The 17,230-nt window shown below is 51.0% G+C and overlaps 1 protein-coding gene across 1 annotated transcript in view; it reads right to left on the bottom strand.

Moving 5' to 3' along the window:
- LOC111141214 (serine/threonine kinase 10) overlaps nucleotides 1–13,183 on the bottom strand; it is a 118,712-nt gene extending 105,529 nt beyond the window's left edge. The window contains exon 1 of the mRNA XM_022493625.1: nucleotides 12,639–13,183. Coding sequence (XP_022349333.1) covers nucleotides 12,639–12,794 — 156 coding nt within the window. The 5' untranslated portion in view covers nucleotides 12,795–13,183. The remainder of the gene's footprint in view (nucleotides 1–12,638) is intronic.
- Nucleotides 13,184–17,230: the final 4,047 nt, after the last annotated feature.

The following is a 17,230-nucleotide window of genomic DNA, read 5'->3' as shown; positions in this document are numbered from 1 at the left end:
GGATCACAGAACACTCTTCCACGGCAATGCCTCCCAGAGCTACGCGCTGTTCCACTGATCCCCATCTTGCAGAAGAGGAAACTGAGGCAACACCACCTGCCCCGAGTCATACAGTAGAGAAAACGGGCGAGCCAGGTCTTGTGAGGGGAAGGGCGCCACCAGGTGCGGAGCCTCAGAGGCGGGGCTCCAGCGGGGGGCATGGGGTGCTCCTCGGGTCTTCTGAGGAGGGCTGTGCTGGCCACAGGGGACGGCGCGCAGGCAGAGCAGAGGCTCGGCGCACAGCTGGCTCTGGTTCTGGGATCACAGAACACTCTTCCACGGCAATGCCTCCCAGAGCTACGCGCTGTTCCACTGATCCCCATCTTGCAGAAGAGGAAACTGAGGCAACACCACCTGCCCCGAGTCATACAGTAGAGAAAACGGGCGAGCCAGGTCTTGTGAGGGGAAGGGCGCCACCAGGTGCGGAGCCTCAGAGGCGGGGCTCCAGCGGGGGGCATGGGGTGCTCCTCGGGTCTTCTGAGGAGGGCTGTGCTGGCCACAGGGGACGGCGCGCAGGCAGAGCAGAGGCTCGGCGCACAGCTGGCTCTGGTTCTGGGATGCAGGCACCGGTCTCCCCTCTTTGGTCAACATGAGCAGCAGGAGGTTTCCTGTCACCTCAGAGTGGGGGTGGGGTGGAGGGCACTTGAGGAAGAAGGAGGCTTGAAAATGAGCTGGGCCCAGGACACACAAAAAAGGTAGAAGGACTCTCAAGGCCAACCAGGGAAGCTGGCCAGCTCTGATGGGGTCATTGCCTCAGGGTGACAAAGCCAGCTTTGATGGTGGCAACAGCCTCTGAGGCCAAGAATTGGGCCTGGGCTCCCAGACAAAACAGGCTGGAGCTTTCCAGGAAGGAGGGCAAAGGCAGGCGTGCCCTTCAGGGTACAAATGCTGCTCTCCCACCGACCACAGTGGCCTCAGGCACCCCCGGCTGACTGGCCACGGGCAGGCACGGAACGGAGACCGTGAACTTGGAGCCTCTTTATCACTGAATCATGTTCATCATCATAACACGGCAAGAGAGAAATATGCTCCAGGCTCACCCCCAGGAACCCATCACACCAACTTCTATGCAAGTAGTGGCCTCCAGCATGACAAACATGGCGGGGGGGGCCAACCAGGGGCTTCCAGGAACTCTGCATGCCCACCCTCAGGAAGCCAGTTTGGTCCATCACCAGAAAGAATCATCAGCACGATGACAGCCACCAACCCTTTTCCCTCCGTTATGAGCACTATAGGAAGGTCTGGCCATGACTCAATCTTCCCAAGTTCTCTCAGGGAAGCACTGTTTTGGTCCTTCATGTTACTGCTCAAGATACTGAGGCTCACAGAGGTGAGGTGACTTTCCCAAGGTCACACAGCAAGTAGGCAGGGAGACTAGGAGAAAGCTCGGCACTGATAACCTTGCCTAAGCTCATAATCACAGTGCTGGGCCTGCCCACAGAGGAAGGAAAGTGGGGCTGGCATCTACTCATTCGTTGTTCACTCCTTCAGCAGAAATTAACTAAGCATCTACCATGAGCATTTACTAGGTTACCCATAAACATAGGACCTTACATCTTTCAGAGAGGAAAGAAAATAAACGAGTAGACGCACAAAAGAAACATAGTCTGTGACCAAAGCTCTGAAAGAAATCAGCACAGAGCTATCACCTTGGTCAGGGAGGGGTGGTTAGGGCAGCCCTCTCTGAGAGGGGACATGTGAATTGAGATCCAGAGGATAAGCAGGAGCCCTGGCTGTGCAGAGCAGTAGGAAGAGTGGGAGGCAGAGAGAACAGCTAGTGCAAAGGTCCTGATATAGAAAAGGGATATACTGGGGCGCCTGGGTGGCTCAGTGGGTTAGGCCGCTGCCTTCGGCTCAGGTCATGATCTCAGGGTCCTGGGATCGAGTCCCACATCGGGCTCTCTGCTCAGCAGGGAGCCTGCTTCCCTCTCTCTCTCTCTCTGCCTGCCTCTCTGTCTACTTGTGATCTCTCTCTGTCAAATAAATAAATAAAAAATCTTTAAAAAAAAAAAAAAGAAAGAAAAGGGATATACTTCCTTCAACTCCTCTCAGTGGCCCCATTCTCCCACCCTCCATACAAAGGCTGTTTAGCGTTAACTCTTCAGTCACCAGCATGTGGTTAAACCTCTTGAGTCTCAGGGCCTGAATTCTGGCTCTGGTATTGCCTGTTAATAAGAAAACAAAACAAGCAAGCTATGGGGAAAGGAAGAAAAAAAATGTAGCGAAGGGGAAAGTAGAGAGAAAGGGGAGGATGGAAAAAAGTGAGTGAAGAGGAAGGTGAGTGCAGTGGAGGGAGGGAGAAGGGACGGGAAGAAATGGGAAGGGAGGAGGAAGCACCCCAAGCCTTAGGATGCTGTGGCATGAGCAGGGCCACACCCCCCAGAGCTCCAGCAGGAGGCCAGGAGCACCCAGCTTCCCCACTGAGACACTCACCCACTTCCCCTGCCACTTCCTCTGTAAGCCGGAGCCCTGCCTACACCCGTCACCACTTCCTCTGTGTGAGAGGCTCCTGCCACCATCTCAGGGGCTCAGACCCAGCTGAGGCTGAGGCAGGCCTGGGAAGGAGGGCGTAGAAACACCAAGGCCGCAGGGAGACACCACACTGAAGGGACCTGCGTCCTCTCCTCACCCCCTTCGTCTTTCCCTCCGTACTGTACAAGAGAAAAGGCACAAGCTCCTAGCCAGAGACTTCTAGGGTCAAGTGCCAGCCTTGCCATGGAAAAGCTGTGTGAGCCTAAGCAAATTAACCAGTATGCCTCTCTGGGCCTGTTTCATCGGGTGTGGAGTGAGGATGCTAGCCTCTGCCTTTCAGGGGGCTAGCAGAAGCATAAATGATGAACACATAAGAGCAACTTCACGCTCATTTTGCTCACCTTGGAACCCACAGTGCCTGACACACAGTAGGTGCTCAGTTAATCACTCTAATGGCTAACGCTTATTTGGGCTTTTCCGAGGTCCTGAGCCAAGTGGTTTCCATGGGTTGTTTCACCCTCCAATCCCCCTATGATGTGGTCCCATTCCCAGTACCACTTTGCAGCTAAAGACACAGGGGCATGCTTAAGTACTTTTCTCGGGATCCCACAACCCACAAGAGATAGAGAGACAGACTTTGACTCCAGAAACTCATCCAAGTTCCCGTGCCATCTCTGATCCCTGGCAAATAGGATTTTTCCTTCCCTTCTCACCCTCTCTGCTTTCTTGCCTCCTCCTCACGACCATCCCTCTAGAGACCATCTCTCTAGAATCTTCCCTGCCTCCCACCCACGTACAAAATCTTATTCTTGGGTTGGTTGCCTTCCATCAGTTACTTCCTCTCCCTCGGCTTTGATGGGGGCCTGACCATAGCTCTGGCCTTCCCTCCTACCCCGACCTGCTGTTGTCACTGGGGTGTGGCCACGCTGTCCCACCCTTCACTCATCAGTGGCCACCCTGGCCTTGGGCAGCCAGGAAACCTGGCTCTGGAATTCCCTCACTCCCCCACTCTGGTGACCCTCCAAAAAGAGTTCCCCACACATGGCTGAACTGGTCAGGCCCTGGAGACTCAGGGCAAGCAGGACATTAGCTGAGCTCAAAACCATCACAACCAAATTCCTTGGCTTGGCATTCAAGGTCTTCTTGACTTGGCCCCAAACAGTATTCTTGATCTGACCCTGCCCTGGCCAGCCCCTCCAGCCACACCCAGCTCCCAAGTCCACTGACCACCGGACTCGAGGAGGCAACTGAGATGTATAAAGGGGGCCAGGAGGAGGGCCCAAGGTGGGGGGCGAGCAGCAGAGGCCAGATCTGCACCGGGCAGCACAGCGGCCACAGGTCATCTGGGGCACCTGAAACAGGCTAGTCCAGACTGAGACGTGCCATAAACACAAAACACAAACCCATTTCAAAGACTTAGTATGGAATAAGAATATCAAATATCTCTTCCGGGGTGCCTGGCCAGCACTATCAGTAGAGCGTGCAACTCCAGATCTCAGGGTTGTGAGTTCAAGCCCCACGTTGGGTATAGAGATTACTTAAACATAAAAATTTTTTTAAAAATCTATTTTTTATTCTATATTGATTATTATATGCTGCACATGATACTTTGGATATATTAGGTTAAATAAACTATTAAACAGCCGGCCAGCAGACACATGAAAAGATGCTCGTCATCACTCATCATCAGGGAAATGCAAATCAAAACCACAGTGAGATACCACCTCACAAAGGTCAGAATGTCCTGCATCAAATACACAAGAATCAACTAGTATTGGTGAGGACACGGCGCGCACTGCTGGTGAGAATGTAAATCAGTGCGGCCCAATGTGGAGAAGAGTATGGAGGTCCCTCAAGCAATTACAAACAGAGATAGCAGGGCGCCTGAGTGGCTCAGTCGGTTAAGTGTCCAACTCTTGTTTTCGGCTCAGGTCATGACCTCAGGGTTCGGAGATCGAGCCCCATGATGGGCTTCGTGCTCAACAGGGAGTCCACTTGAGATTCTCTCCCTCTCCCTCTGCCCTGTCCCCCCGCCCCCAACCCTGCACGCACTCTCTCTAAATAAATAAAAAAATCTTTAAAAAAAAAATCGAGAAAAATAGTGATACCACACAACCCAGTATTTCCACTACTAGGTATTTACCCAAAGAAAGCAAAAACACTCATTCAAAAAGACCTCTGCACCCCTATGTCTACCACAGCGTTATTCACAACAGCCCAGATACCAGGAAGCAATTCACGGGTCCGCTAATCGATGAACAGATAAAGACGCGGTGTTATGTATTACTATTAGCCATAAAAAAGACTGAGATCTTGCCACGTGAGACAACATGGATGGGCCTAACGGGTATCATGCTAAGTGAAGTCAGTCCGAGAAAGACAAATGCCATGTGATTTCATTTATATGTGGAATCCAGAAAACAAAACAACCAACCAACCAAAAACAGACTCTTAAATACAGAGAATACACTGGTGGTAGCCAGAGGGAAGGGGGGCTTTTATGGGAAATATGAGTTCATAATGCTAGCCAGACCTTCAGATTTGGTTCAGCCACCGTGGGAAGCCACACAAATCAGTCCACAGGCTGTCCCAGCCTCCCGGGCCACTGACTGGCAACCTTAAGCCTCACTACATGGGCTCTCTCCCGGGCCAGGCTTCTCTCCAGCTTGCTATCAGAACCCCACCTGCCTGCCTGGTGGCAGCCTTCCCCTTTCCCCATGAGCCCTGCCTGTGTCCTGCTACAGCTCACTCAATCTGGCAGAACCCTCTCCTCCTCCCCACACCCTGTGCACCCCACAGCAGAGGAGGACGCTGGCCACATGGACCTCCCGGGAGCCAAATGCTGTGCCCTTCATGTGGGGTGAGCGCTAGTCTCAGCCCCCACCCTACACACGAGGGAACAGACTTAGAGACCAGCCACTTGCCTGAGCTTGCACAGCTGCAAAGTGGGACAGCCAGGATTGGGACCCTGGTCCATCTGGCGGCAAGGCCTGAGTCTTTTACCGTACACTCAGGGACTTGTCACACAGACATGAATTAATCCTCTCTGCCCAACTGAATCAAGCCAGTTCGCTTACAGGAGGCAAGAGTGCTGAGCAGGAACAAGTCTGCCCCCCACGGGACATGTGGCGATGCCCGGAGACATTTTCCGCTGGCACAGGTAGGAGGGAGGGGGGGAGGTACCAGCACTGGCAGTATTTCTAATGACTAGAAGCTAAGGATACTGCTAACATCGCGTCATGTGTGGGTCAGCACCCCCTCCACAAAGAATTCCCACCCAAATGTCAACAGTACCAAGGTGGGGAAGCCCTGGTGTGAGACAAGCTACCTTCACCAGCTGGACCCCAACACCAGACCTTTACTGTTCAGCTGCCTGTACATGCCCACCTATGTCCCTCCTTTTTCCTGCGGCTCTTCCTTCCAGCTGATCTCTTCACTCCGGCAAAAGACACGGTGGACACGGCATCCTGTGGTGGGAACCGAAACCGCCCCTCAAGCAATGACGACAGCCAGCACAATGAACCCCCGATCAGCTGGAGCTGACCCCCTGACTCATGCCTGTGCAGGTGGACCACAGAGGGGCCATGCAGTGACGGACAGTTAACCTTCCCTCGTTCGAATATGAAAATGTCTGCCCAAGGAGGAGCACAAGCGTCCGGAACATCACACACCATGTCTGTATAGGCGTTTTTCCTTAAGGTGCGTGCACGACCCTATGCCCGCCTCTACATACAGTGACAAGGTTCCCTTTCTAAATATTCATCCTAACCCTCGACGAAAGGAACCCATTCACTCTCTCGCCCAGGGACTCTCAGCTTTGGAAGGTAATCCCATGATGTCCTTATTTGCTCCAAGTTTCCCTTGTGTGACAAATTCACCTGGTGTTGTCTTTATCTGTGACTCACCAAAATGCAAACTCACATTGGTTGGGTCTCACTATAAACATTATTTCTTTTCTTTTCTTTTCTTTTTTTTTTTTTTTTTTTTGATTTTAGCTCCATCCTAGGACCCCAGGATCATGCTCCAAGCCGAAGGCAGTTGCTTAACCAGCTGAGCCTCCCAGGCACCCCTATAAACACTATTTCTTCCTTGTCCCCAGGGAAGCAGCAGTAACCAGCCAGGACCTTCTCTTTTTGATACCACAAGCATCAACAATAACAAAGTATCTTCCTTTCTTGCCCACTTCCTGAGGGGGGATCAGATGCTAAAGGGATGGTACTTCCTCAGCTCCTTTAGCCCTCCTCGCCCCTGGATTATCCTGTCCTTTTAAAGATAAGAGCCTGAAGCTCAGAGTGCAAAGTCCCCAGCTCTATTGAAACCCAGATCCTCCTGGGCCCCAAATTCCTTCCCTTAACCACCCCATCCTATTGCCCTGACCAGCAGCTGAAACCAGGAGTGACCATGCACGGCTGTTTTCTGCAGGGTATGGGGCGGGCAGCCCCAGGAGTGTCCCCTGGTCTGGGTAACCTTGGGAGGCCAGGGGACCCCGCATGCAAGTGAGGGCTGGGGATCTGCTTAGTTGTTGAGCTCCCCTCGCCAGGGCCTGCTCTGGAGCCCGCTAGAAACAGTCCTAGTATTAAATCAGCTGAAGTGGACCCTCTGAGATCGGCAACACCCCAGGAAGCTCGGGCCACTGGAGTTTAGGACCAAGCCAGGAACCCACTCACAATAGCACTGACTTCTATTTAAAAACACCAGGCTGAGCGGAAATAAGGTTACTGCCTGGGGGCAGATCTCTTTCCGGAGGAGGAGGGGAGGCGCAGAGGCCCAGCCCTGGGCAGCCCCAGAGGAAGCAGAAACCCCGGCCTTAGAACTATGGGCAGGAGAGGAGGGGAAACCAGGGCCCGGGCCGGGAGGAGCGGATGGCCTGACAGCTGGCTCCCACCTCACTGGACCTCTGCTTTGTCCAAACCGGCGGTATCTAACTGGCACTTGAAGGGTGAAGGTTAACAATGGGTCTCTGGGCTGGAGGGCACCTGAGGCCCCCAAGGAGGGCAGACTGACCCAGGGCCCCAGAGGACTTGCTGATTGGCCCTCGGCCAGAGCAAGGGGCAAAAGGGAGACCCTACCAACTTCTTTCGATTGCTTTTAAAAATCCACCCTCGGAGAGGCAAAGCCTTCCGTCCTTCTGTAGGAATTCAGTAATTCCCTTCTGAGCGTCGAGCCTAAAACAGAATTTAAAACCCAAGAAGAACTTCACTAGCAGACCTGCTCATCAACGCACAGCTGTGCTCTAAGGCTCACTTTGGAGACGCCAATGTTGTCCCAACACCACTGACACATCACGGAACAATTTCATCCAAGCACCGAATTCCCGTCGTCTTGGGTGCAGTTTTGTGGACCAGAAACACTAGGTGAACACAGAACACTGCGCCCAGCTGAACGGAGCAGCAAAGAAGTACCCACAACGCACAGGCACGTCCCTCCAACATCTGTCAGGGCCACATCTGGGGTCCCACTTAGTGCCTGACTTCAGATAACCCTCCTCCCACCGACGCTTCCCCTGCAGCCACGGGTCCTGCCCCCAAGGCCACAGCAGCCAGCACATTCTCATCCTACAGTGCTGGATTTTGTGTGATACGCTTGTATTTCTTACCTACAAACTTGTGTACAACTGCACCCCCAATTTTTTCAGGTTCCTATCTTTTTTTTTTTTTTTTTTAGTGGGCTCCTGCTGCAGTTTTTCAGTGTTCTGCCCTTAGCACCGTGTCTTATAAGACGGTGATTCTGGGACGCCTGGGTGGCTCAGTTGGTTGAGCCGCTGCCTTCGGCTCGGGTCATGGTCCCAGCGTCCTGGGATCGAGTCCCGCATCGGGCTCCTTGTTCTGTGGGGAGCCTGCTTCTCCCTCTGCCTCTGCCTGCCACTCTGTCTGCCTGTGCTCGTTCTCTCTCCCTCTCTCTCTCTCTGACAAATAAATAAATAAAATCTTTAAAAAAAAAAAAAGACGGTGATTCTTACGGATTTTGTTTATCATCAAGGTCTTTCGGGGAAGGCATTATTTACATTACGGCTGAACTGACTGCATTATGTAAAACGCTTAGTACAGTGCCTGGCACATAAATCATAAGCATTTAATCAACTGTGACTTGTTGGGGGGAAAAAAGTCAGGGGCACCTGAGTGGCTTAGTCAGTTACGCTTCCAACTCGGTTTCGGCTTGGGTCGTGGTCTTAGGTGGCAGGATGGAGTCCCACGTGGGGCTCCAAGCTCAGCGCACAGTCGGCTGGAGATTCTCTATCTCCCTCTCCCCCGTCCCTTCCTCCCACCCACAGATTGTCTCTCTCTAATAAATTTTTTTTAAGTTAAATATCCAATAAGATTAAAACCAAGGCAGCACTGAGCCACCCCAGAAGGTATGCAGGAAGCATTTAGAATAACACCAAAAGACATTTCAGGAATGAAAGATGGTATAAAACACTGTAGGTATGTGAGATGACAACCCTGCATTAAAACATTTTTTTCACCATAAAAAAAACGATTAAGTCTGTAAGGAAATATAACAACATGTCAAGAGCAATTGATGGGACTTAGGGTGATGTTTTTCCCTTTACCTAAAAAAAAAAATTTTCTTTGTTTACTCCCAATTTTGCAAGATCATACACCTCTTAACAGCTTAAAGGTAACATAAGATCAAAACCAAAGTAATTTTCAAGAAGCGGAAAAATGGGGCACCTGGCTGGCTCAGTCAGTGAGGCAGGTGACTCCTGGTCTCAGGATTGTGAGTTCAAACCCCATGCTGGGTGTAGAGATTACTTAAAAATAAAAGCTTTAAAAAGGAGAGAAAAAAAGGCAGAAAAATCATCTCTGCCTGCTAACCCAACTCTTGATGTCTACTCACTGTGTGCTCAGCACGTGAGTGCCTGCCCTGATGCTCTAACAGAAAGCCCGTCCTGCTCAGAGGCAGCTTTGTTCCATGCAACATGACATCAAACCCTCCTCCCCTTTCTACCTTGTCTTCAGAATAAAGAGGATTTTTAAGAAGCATTCTGAAATGATATAGGTCAAGAATTTTGAAACCACATGTACATATTGTAACATTTGCTTTGTATCAAGTCATGAGCTAGAAATGATTTTCTTCTGAAATCAATTTGCAGGGCATAAGGATTAGGTGAGAATGACCTTAACGCCGCCCAGAATGAACCCTATCTTCCTCTTTGTCTCCTGAGGCCAACAGTTCACTGGTTCATCAGGGAGAAGAGGAGAAAGGGGACTCGGAACTTGAGGCTGCTTATGTTTCAACTCTGAGCTTCTGCAAGACCTTCATCAGGAAATCTGCAGAGTCCTGTCCTAACAAGCACGTGACAAATTGAGATTTCTAAGGCTGCGTACACCAGGGAAGTCCTCGGGAAGGACTTCCCCATGTTGGCTGCCAGGAGAACAGAGTGAAGAGATGGTGCTGGCCATCACCCCTCCAGTTCACAGCCAGCCAGCTGCCCAGGCACCGTGTCAACATTTTACGGTCCCAGCCATAAAACCTAGATGGAACTCTGGCCCTTGCTGCCCCGGTGGCCATGCCAAGGAACAATGAAGTGGAAAGGAGTTATGGTCACCGACAAGAGTCTTTAGTAAAGCACTACCTTATTCAACTTGAACTTCAAGAGGCTGAGCAAGCAGCTCTTCAGAGGAGGATGCATGGGTGACAGGGATCTTCAATCCACGGTGGGTCTTCCATAGTGGGTAACTAAGGAAACTGTTAATCTGAAGCTCAGAGCCTTAGGTTCTAGTCCCTTCTCTGGGGGCCCCAGTATCCTCACATATAACATGAGGTTGGGTTGGATGAGCGGGTCACACCCCAAGGCCAGGAAGGTGATGTGATATATTGTCCGGGTCTATCAGCCATCACACACAGCTCTCTTGCTCTAGCTCTCCCTTGTCTTAATTATGAGAAAATCACAGGTTCCGAGGTGATGGGGGGGGAGCTGTGGTGCAGCCAACGCACAGCACTGGAAACTAGATTCTCTTAAAAAGGGTCCACTTGGCCTGGACAACCAGGGGACAAAATAACTTGTGAATCAGATGCCCTCCTCTGTATGAGACCTCCAGAATACCAGAGGAGTTTTACAGGGCTAAGGCAGGCGGAAATGACAAGCGAAACTGACAAGGGGAAATCTTACCAGCATAAAAGTAAAGTTCTGCATTTAGGCTTAAAAGAAAACAAGGGGCGCCTGAGTGGCTCGGTGTTTTCAGTGACCAACTCTTGGTTTCAGCTCAAGTCATAATCTTAGGTCCCGAGATTCAGCCCTGTTTGGACTCTGTGCTCAGCACAGTCTCTTTGAGATTCTCTCCCTTCCCCTCTGCCAGCTCCCCTTACGGTGACCATCCCCCCCTTCACCTCACACCAATGCTCCCATGCTTGCTCTCTCACTCTCTAAACAAAAGCAAATGAAATGAAGGAAGGAAGGAAGGGAGGGAGGGAGGGGATGAACCATATGGAGCCAGGATACACTGAAAGAGGACAAGACTGCCATTGAAAGCCAGCCCCTATCGGAGAAAAAGTATCAGTGCAAGACAACAATATGCCCTAAGAACACCAGCTGAACCTTCTGGAGAAAGGAAGATGTAGTAAGCTGACCAAGGGTCCAGCTGCCCTTATGATGGTCAGGGAGCATCCGGAAGGGCAGCGTGTGCCTGGAGAAGGCAAGATGCCACGCTGCGAAGGGTAGAGAAATTATTCCTCAGATACCTGCAGAGCCCTCAAGAAGAGAAGGGCGGCCAATCAAGGCAGCCCAAAAGGCACAGGTGTGAGCGATTACAGAGCCCCGCTTCTCCAACCCCAGGACATCTGCTCCAGTGAGCGTTCCAACCTGTAACAGGAAATGTGGGCTCAGAAGGGAGATGGTAAGGCAACAAACCGGCACCGCAGGGGTCTGGTTGGCCTCAAAACTGCCTACAGGAGTAGTACTTCTCTAAAGTTACTGTGCTTAGACTCACCTGAGCATCTTGTTAAGATGTAGACTCTAACTTAGCAGGGCTGGGGTGGGACCAGCCATTCCACCTTCCTAATGAGCTCCCAGGTGATGCTAATGCCACTCCTCCAGGGACTACAATTCCCTAACTAGGTTCTAGACCACTTTCAAGGTGGAGAGCAAGTCCTGACCACGTGGGCCTAGAGACCCACCCCCACCCGCACGCCCCCGCCCCGCCGCGGTCCAGACTCCTAAAACGGCAATCCTGGGGTCACAGTGGTGGACAAGCTACCGGAGCCCCAAGGAAAGTGGGCCGGTGTCTCAGGAGCGAAGACCCCCTCCTGGAGTTACACAGCAGCTCCACATGGGGGATTCTCTCAGTAAAGGTTCCCGGGGGTGGGGGGGGGGGGGGTCAGGGAAAGGGTGGAGTCAAGCCCTCTGTGTTTGCGTCCCGAACACCACTCAGCAACTCAGCATTGGTTCACAGGAGCAGCAACCAGACAATGACCCGCTGCAAACGCGTCTAGAATTAATCAGCTCTGCCCCACCCATGCCTCCACAAAAGCTTTCTGCCCCCTTATTCCTCCAGGGAAAGGTGACTGAACACTGGAAAGCTCCCCAGCTGTGACTCACACACACACAATCAAATCCGATCCCCGCAGGGCAATATTCACAGGGCCCTGATCTCCCCCTTCCTCCCGCCCAGCCCTAGCCCACCTTCCCAAGCCTAACCCCTCACTCTCGAGCCACCCGTTTTCCTGGCTCTGGCTCATTTTCAGGTGTGTCCCCAACTCCACCGATCCCAACCCTTCCAGACTCGGCGAGTTTCTCTGTCTCCACTCCTTTGCATTCTCACAGCATCTGTGTGGCCTGTCTTAAAAGTATGCCTAGAATCAGTTTTCCGGCGGCTGCGTCTTCTCGGACGCCAAGGTCCTATAAGCGCCCCCTTTGTCTCCCCCTGCGGCGCCGAGTGCGGTGCCGGAGGCACAGGAAGTACTCAGGAACGGAGCTGGGGCAGCGGCTATGCCCAGAGGGGGCGCCCACCACGCAGGGACCAGCCGGGCTGAGTGAGGGTCCCCAGGGCGGAGCGCGGGACCCCGAGTTCAAGACCGGCAGCCCCTCTGCGTCCTCCCGAGCCGGAGCCAGGGCTGAACCCGGCCGGCGTCCCTTCCTTCCGGAGCCGCTCCACGCGCCCAGGGCCACCCACCCCTAGCGCCCTTACCTTGTAAACCTTTCCGAAGGCGCCGTCGCCCAGCTCTCCCACGATCTCCCACACCTCGTTGGGGTCCACGTCCCGGCGGACGTGCTCATATTCGCGGGACTTTCTCTTCTCGAATGTAGACAGGCGCAGGATGCGGCGGAAATTGGCGAAAGCCATGGCTGGGGGCGCGCGAGCCGGGGGGCGAGGTGGCGCCGGCTCCCGCTCGGGCTCGGGCTGTGGCTCCGGCGGCCGCGAGGAGGAGGGGCTGGAGGACGCCGCCGCGCTCGGGGGTTCTCCCCAGACCCGCCCTTCCCCGCAGCCAGACCACGGTCAAGTGCGCCCCGGGCTGCGCGCGGCTGGAGCACCCGGAACCGCGCAGGCGGCCACGGTCCCCGCCCCCGCTCGGTCGTGTCCCCGGGGCCGCCTCCCCACTGCCCGCCCCGCTAGCGCCGCACTCCCGCCCAGCCAGCTAACCCCGGGACGCGTTCCCGGGACCTGGCCCCGAGCCCACCCACGGCCCGGCTCCACCTGCCGCTCCCCAGCAGCGCCTGGAGACCCCTTAATTGGCTGCGGGCGCTCAGCGGCTCCGCCCGTCGCCGCAGGGCACTCTGGAAACTGTAGTCCCCCGCGCACCGCGCGTCCGCGAGCCACGGCAGGGCTTTAAGAGAACTTAGGGCATCCCTTGGCGGGACTGGCCCGGGTCTGCGAGGCCAACCGCGCCGCACGGCTCCCTTAAGGTCTGTGGGAGCGAGAGGGGAAGCAAATTGGCTTTCCCGAACGCCTACTGATTGTCCCCCGAAGGCCAAAAAGCTGAAGGGCATTAATCAATGAATCTGCCCCGCCACTACACTGCAATTCCGCTTTGCTCGCGCCTACTTTTCAGGTAGGGGACGCCCGGCGGGCGAAGGCGTCCGCCAGCCCCAGGCTGCACATCCTGCTGGAGGATCCGGTGCGGTTTCCTCGGCGTGGTGCTGCCTCCTAGTGCACGAAATGCCGCGCCCCTTGCGGCGGCCGCCAGTCCCCGGAGGCCGGGGCTTCCCGGCTCGTTTCCTGCTTCCAGGGGCTCTCCCGCACCAAGATCCACAACTCGGCCAGCATGAGAGGGCTGGGAGAAAGAGCTCCTTGGGGACTTTTAAATCACGTGCTTCATGATGCATCTTAAGATATGTTTGCATATTAAGTAGAGGCTTTCTTGGTCTTCATTTCCCAATTTAAAACTGAGCTCATTACAGAAAGAAGTGAAGTTTTGCCAACCATCATCCTTGATCCTGGCTGTTTGACTCACTCCTCAGCCGCTGTGCCAGCTACTGTTCACTCTCTATAGGACAAGTATACTTTTACCTAAATCTACAAGGTGGTTCTGTGAAGATCGTTAAAGGAAATCTCACTAAAATGGAGTTCAGAGGCTAGAAAGGGGAGCCCATAGCACCTGATGTCAATAACAGGAAAATTGAGGGAGCCTGGGTGGCTCAGTGGGTTAAGCCTCTGCCTTTGGCTCAGGTCCTGGTCCCAGGGTCATCGGATCCAGCCCCGCATTGGACTCTCTGCTCAGCAGGGAGCCTGCTCCCCCCTCTCTCTGCCTGCCTCTCTGCCTACTTGTGATCTCTCTCTCTCTCTCTCTCTCTGTCAAATAAATAAATAAAATCTTAAAAAAAAAATACAAACAGGAAAGTTGTCGATTGCAGACTCCAGCATAAGAATACTCAACAGGAACATCATCAATACAGGGCCCAACAGAGAAAGATGCACATTGCAACTTGGGAAGAAATCCACTACTCTGGTAACTCAGCCAGTGGAAAACCATCATCACCCTGAACTCTTGCTTTTCTCCAATAAAGTTTCCTTTAAAACAATTCCTCCTAACTTCCACCTTCTCCATAAAATAAAGTTTCTCTTCTTTGTTGTTGGACTTGCCTATGGTTTTGTCTTAGCTTGCATGTCCGGAATTGCAGTTTTCTTTTATTCTCATATAAACCCATTTTGCTGATAAAATAACTGGCTGTTTTATTTTTTAGGTTACATTTCCAAGTAGAGGATGCTGAGGGGTGGGCAGCCTGCAAAGGTTGTTACCTTATAACCTTATAATCAAATGAAATGTCAGTGAATGTCACACTCTGGGAATCCCCAACCCTATGGAGAATGTCAATGTTGAGATGTTTTCACCCCTTCCTGAGCAGTGTGCAAATAAGAAATGTAATTCTAAGTTTGAAAAGCTAACTATAGAACCCTGGTTTGCTGGTGGTGGCCTGCACAGAGGGTACCCCTAGTAAAGGTTGCCAGGAGTTCTGGGGAATTCTGGGGCTGAGGATACAAAACACTTGAGAGTCAACCCACCTGAGAGGCAAGGAAATGGGAATTTTTCCTTCAAGCCCCATCTGTCTGTGGCCAAGGGCTGCTCCCTAAGGCAGCACTTCCAGCCTGCTCTGCTGAGGGACAAGAGAACACCCCCAAGTTAAGAGATGTCATGAGGCTTTGTACAGCTTCTACTAACAGTCCTTACATTTCTTATTTCTTTTCCTTTCCTATAGCATTTGCTAGGATCTCTAGCTATATGTTAAATAGCAACAATGAAAATGAAAATTCCTGTCTTGGTCCAACATTTAATGGAAAAGGATTTAAAGTTTCTCCTCTAAGTATGATGTTTATGGAAGGATGGTAGCAACTGATCTGTACAAAAAAAAGAAGTCTCCTGATATTCCTAATATTTGCTAATAACTTTTTATCATATCATTGTTATATCATCTACTATAAAGAAGAACTGTATAAAATATTTTTATGCATTTATCACGTAAGTTAATCATAATATTAGCCATATGATTTTTCTCCTCTTGCCTAAAAACATGGTGAATTTCATTGATTAAAATCTTCTTACAGTCCTGGAAAGTAAATATTTTGCCTGGAAAATCTTACATTTAGGATATTCTTATCTATTCACAAGTCAAATGGGCCCATACTTTGTTTGTACTGTCTTTATCTTGTTTTAAAATCAAGGTACTGTTAAAATAAAAAACAAATGCAGACCAGGCTTGAAAATTCCCCGAGCAGACAAAACCATTTTAGTCATACAAACAAAGCTTAATTTAGCTTATTTTGCAAGACTAACTTGACCTGGGTCATTTCTTACATATGCCTCTGGAAATCACAAGCAAAACTTGAACTGTTTCCCAAGGTTGATATAAGGTAACCACTGACCAGTTCCTTATCATTTAAGAAAATTCTAATAATGAATCACTGTGAGAAATAGACAGTCACTGCTTTCTCACTATCTAAAGTGTTTTATAACAGTAAGCCTCATTGTTGGTTTCAGTTTGAGTATTTCTGATCTGCAAAATGTCTTCTTGGTGTGTACACCAACTTGGTGTGTACATAAACTTTTCTAATTACTACTTTAGTGATTTGCTGGTTTTATTACTATTATTTCTGAACTTTTTTAAAAGATTTTATTTTTAAGTAATCTTTACACTCAATGTGAGGCTCAAACTCACAACCCCAAGGTCAAGAGTCCCATGCTCCACCAACTGAGACAGCCATGTGCCCTTCCTGTCTCACTTTTGATTGCAGTTGTTTTTGTTTTTTGGTTTTTTTTTTTAGATTTTATTTATTTATTTGCCAGAGAGAGAGAGAGAGAGAGCACAAGCATGGGAGTGGCAGGCAGAGGGAGAAGCAGTTTCCCTGCTGAGCAAGGAGCCCGACGTGGAACTTGATCCCAGGACCCTGGGATCATGACCTGAGCTGAAGGCAGACACTTAACCAACTGAGCCACCCAGGCGTCCCTTCATTGCAGTTTCTTACTGCGTTTAGACATTGCAAATATCTTTCTGATTTAGTGTCTTCTGTTGAGCAAAAATGCTGAATACTGATGTAACTGAACTATTTTTGTTTTATTTTTGAAAGTTTCAAAAATCAACTTTGAGGCTTAATTTACTATTCAGTAAAAATCACCCAGTGTCAGCCTACAGTTCACTGAGTTTTGACAAATGCAGATACCCATAAAACCATCACCACAGTCAAGGTACAGAACTTTTCCAACATCCAAGAAACTTCCTTCTGCTTCTTCACAAGTCCATCTCCATTGACACTCCTGGCCCGGAGCAACCTCTCATCTGGAATTGGAATTGTCTTTCCTAATTGACCATATAAGTGGAGTCATACAGTATGTGCTCTTTTAAATCTGGCCTCGTTCCATTCAGCATAATGTTTGTGGAGATTCATCATGGTGATACGTGTATTTGTGGTCCATTCTTTCGATTACTGGGAGTGTGCATTGTATGGATATACCATAACTTGTGATTCCATTCAGCTGTGAATGGACATTTGAGTGGTTTCCAGTCTTTAGTTTTTAGAAATAAAGCTGCCATGAATATTTGTGTACAAGTCTTTGCATAGACCTATATTTTCATTTTTCTTGGGTACCCCTAAGAAAGCAATTGCCGGATCCTATACTAAGTATACGATTAACTTTATAAGAAATATCCAAGCAGTGCCTGGGTGGCTCAGTCGGTTAAGAGTCTGCCTTTGGCTCAGGTCATGATCTCAGGGTCCTGAGATCAAGCCCCACACCGGGCTCCCTGCTCAGCGGGGAGTTTGCATCTCCCTCTGCCCCTCCCCTGCTC

This window comes from Enhydra lutris, unplaced genomic scaffold (assembly GCF_002288905.1).
Source record: "Enhydra lutris kenyoni isolate GAN:26980312 unplaced genomic scaffold, ASM228890v2 scaffoldscaffold5, whole genome shotgun sequence".
Taxonomy (NCBI): domain Eukaryota; kingdom Metazoa; phylum Chordata; class Mammalia; order Carnivora; family Mustelidae; genus Enhydra; species Enhydra lutris.
The sequence above is the reverse complement of the archived record's forward strand: the minus strand, read 5'-3'. Positions and strand labels throughout refer to the sequence as shown.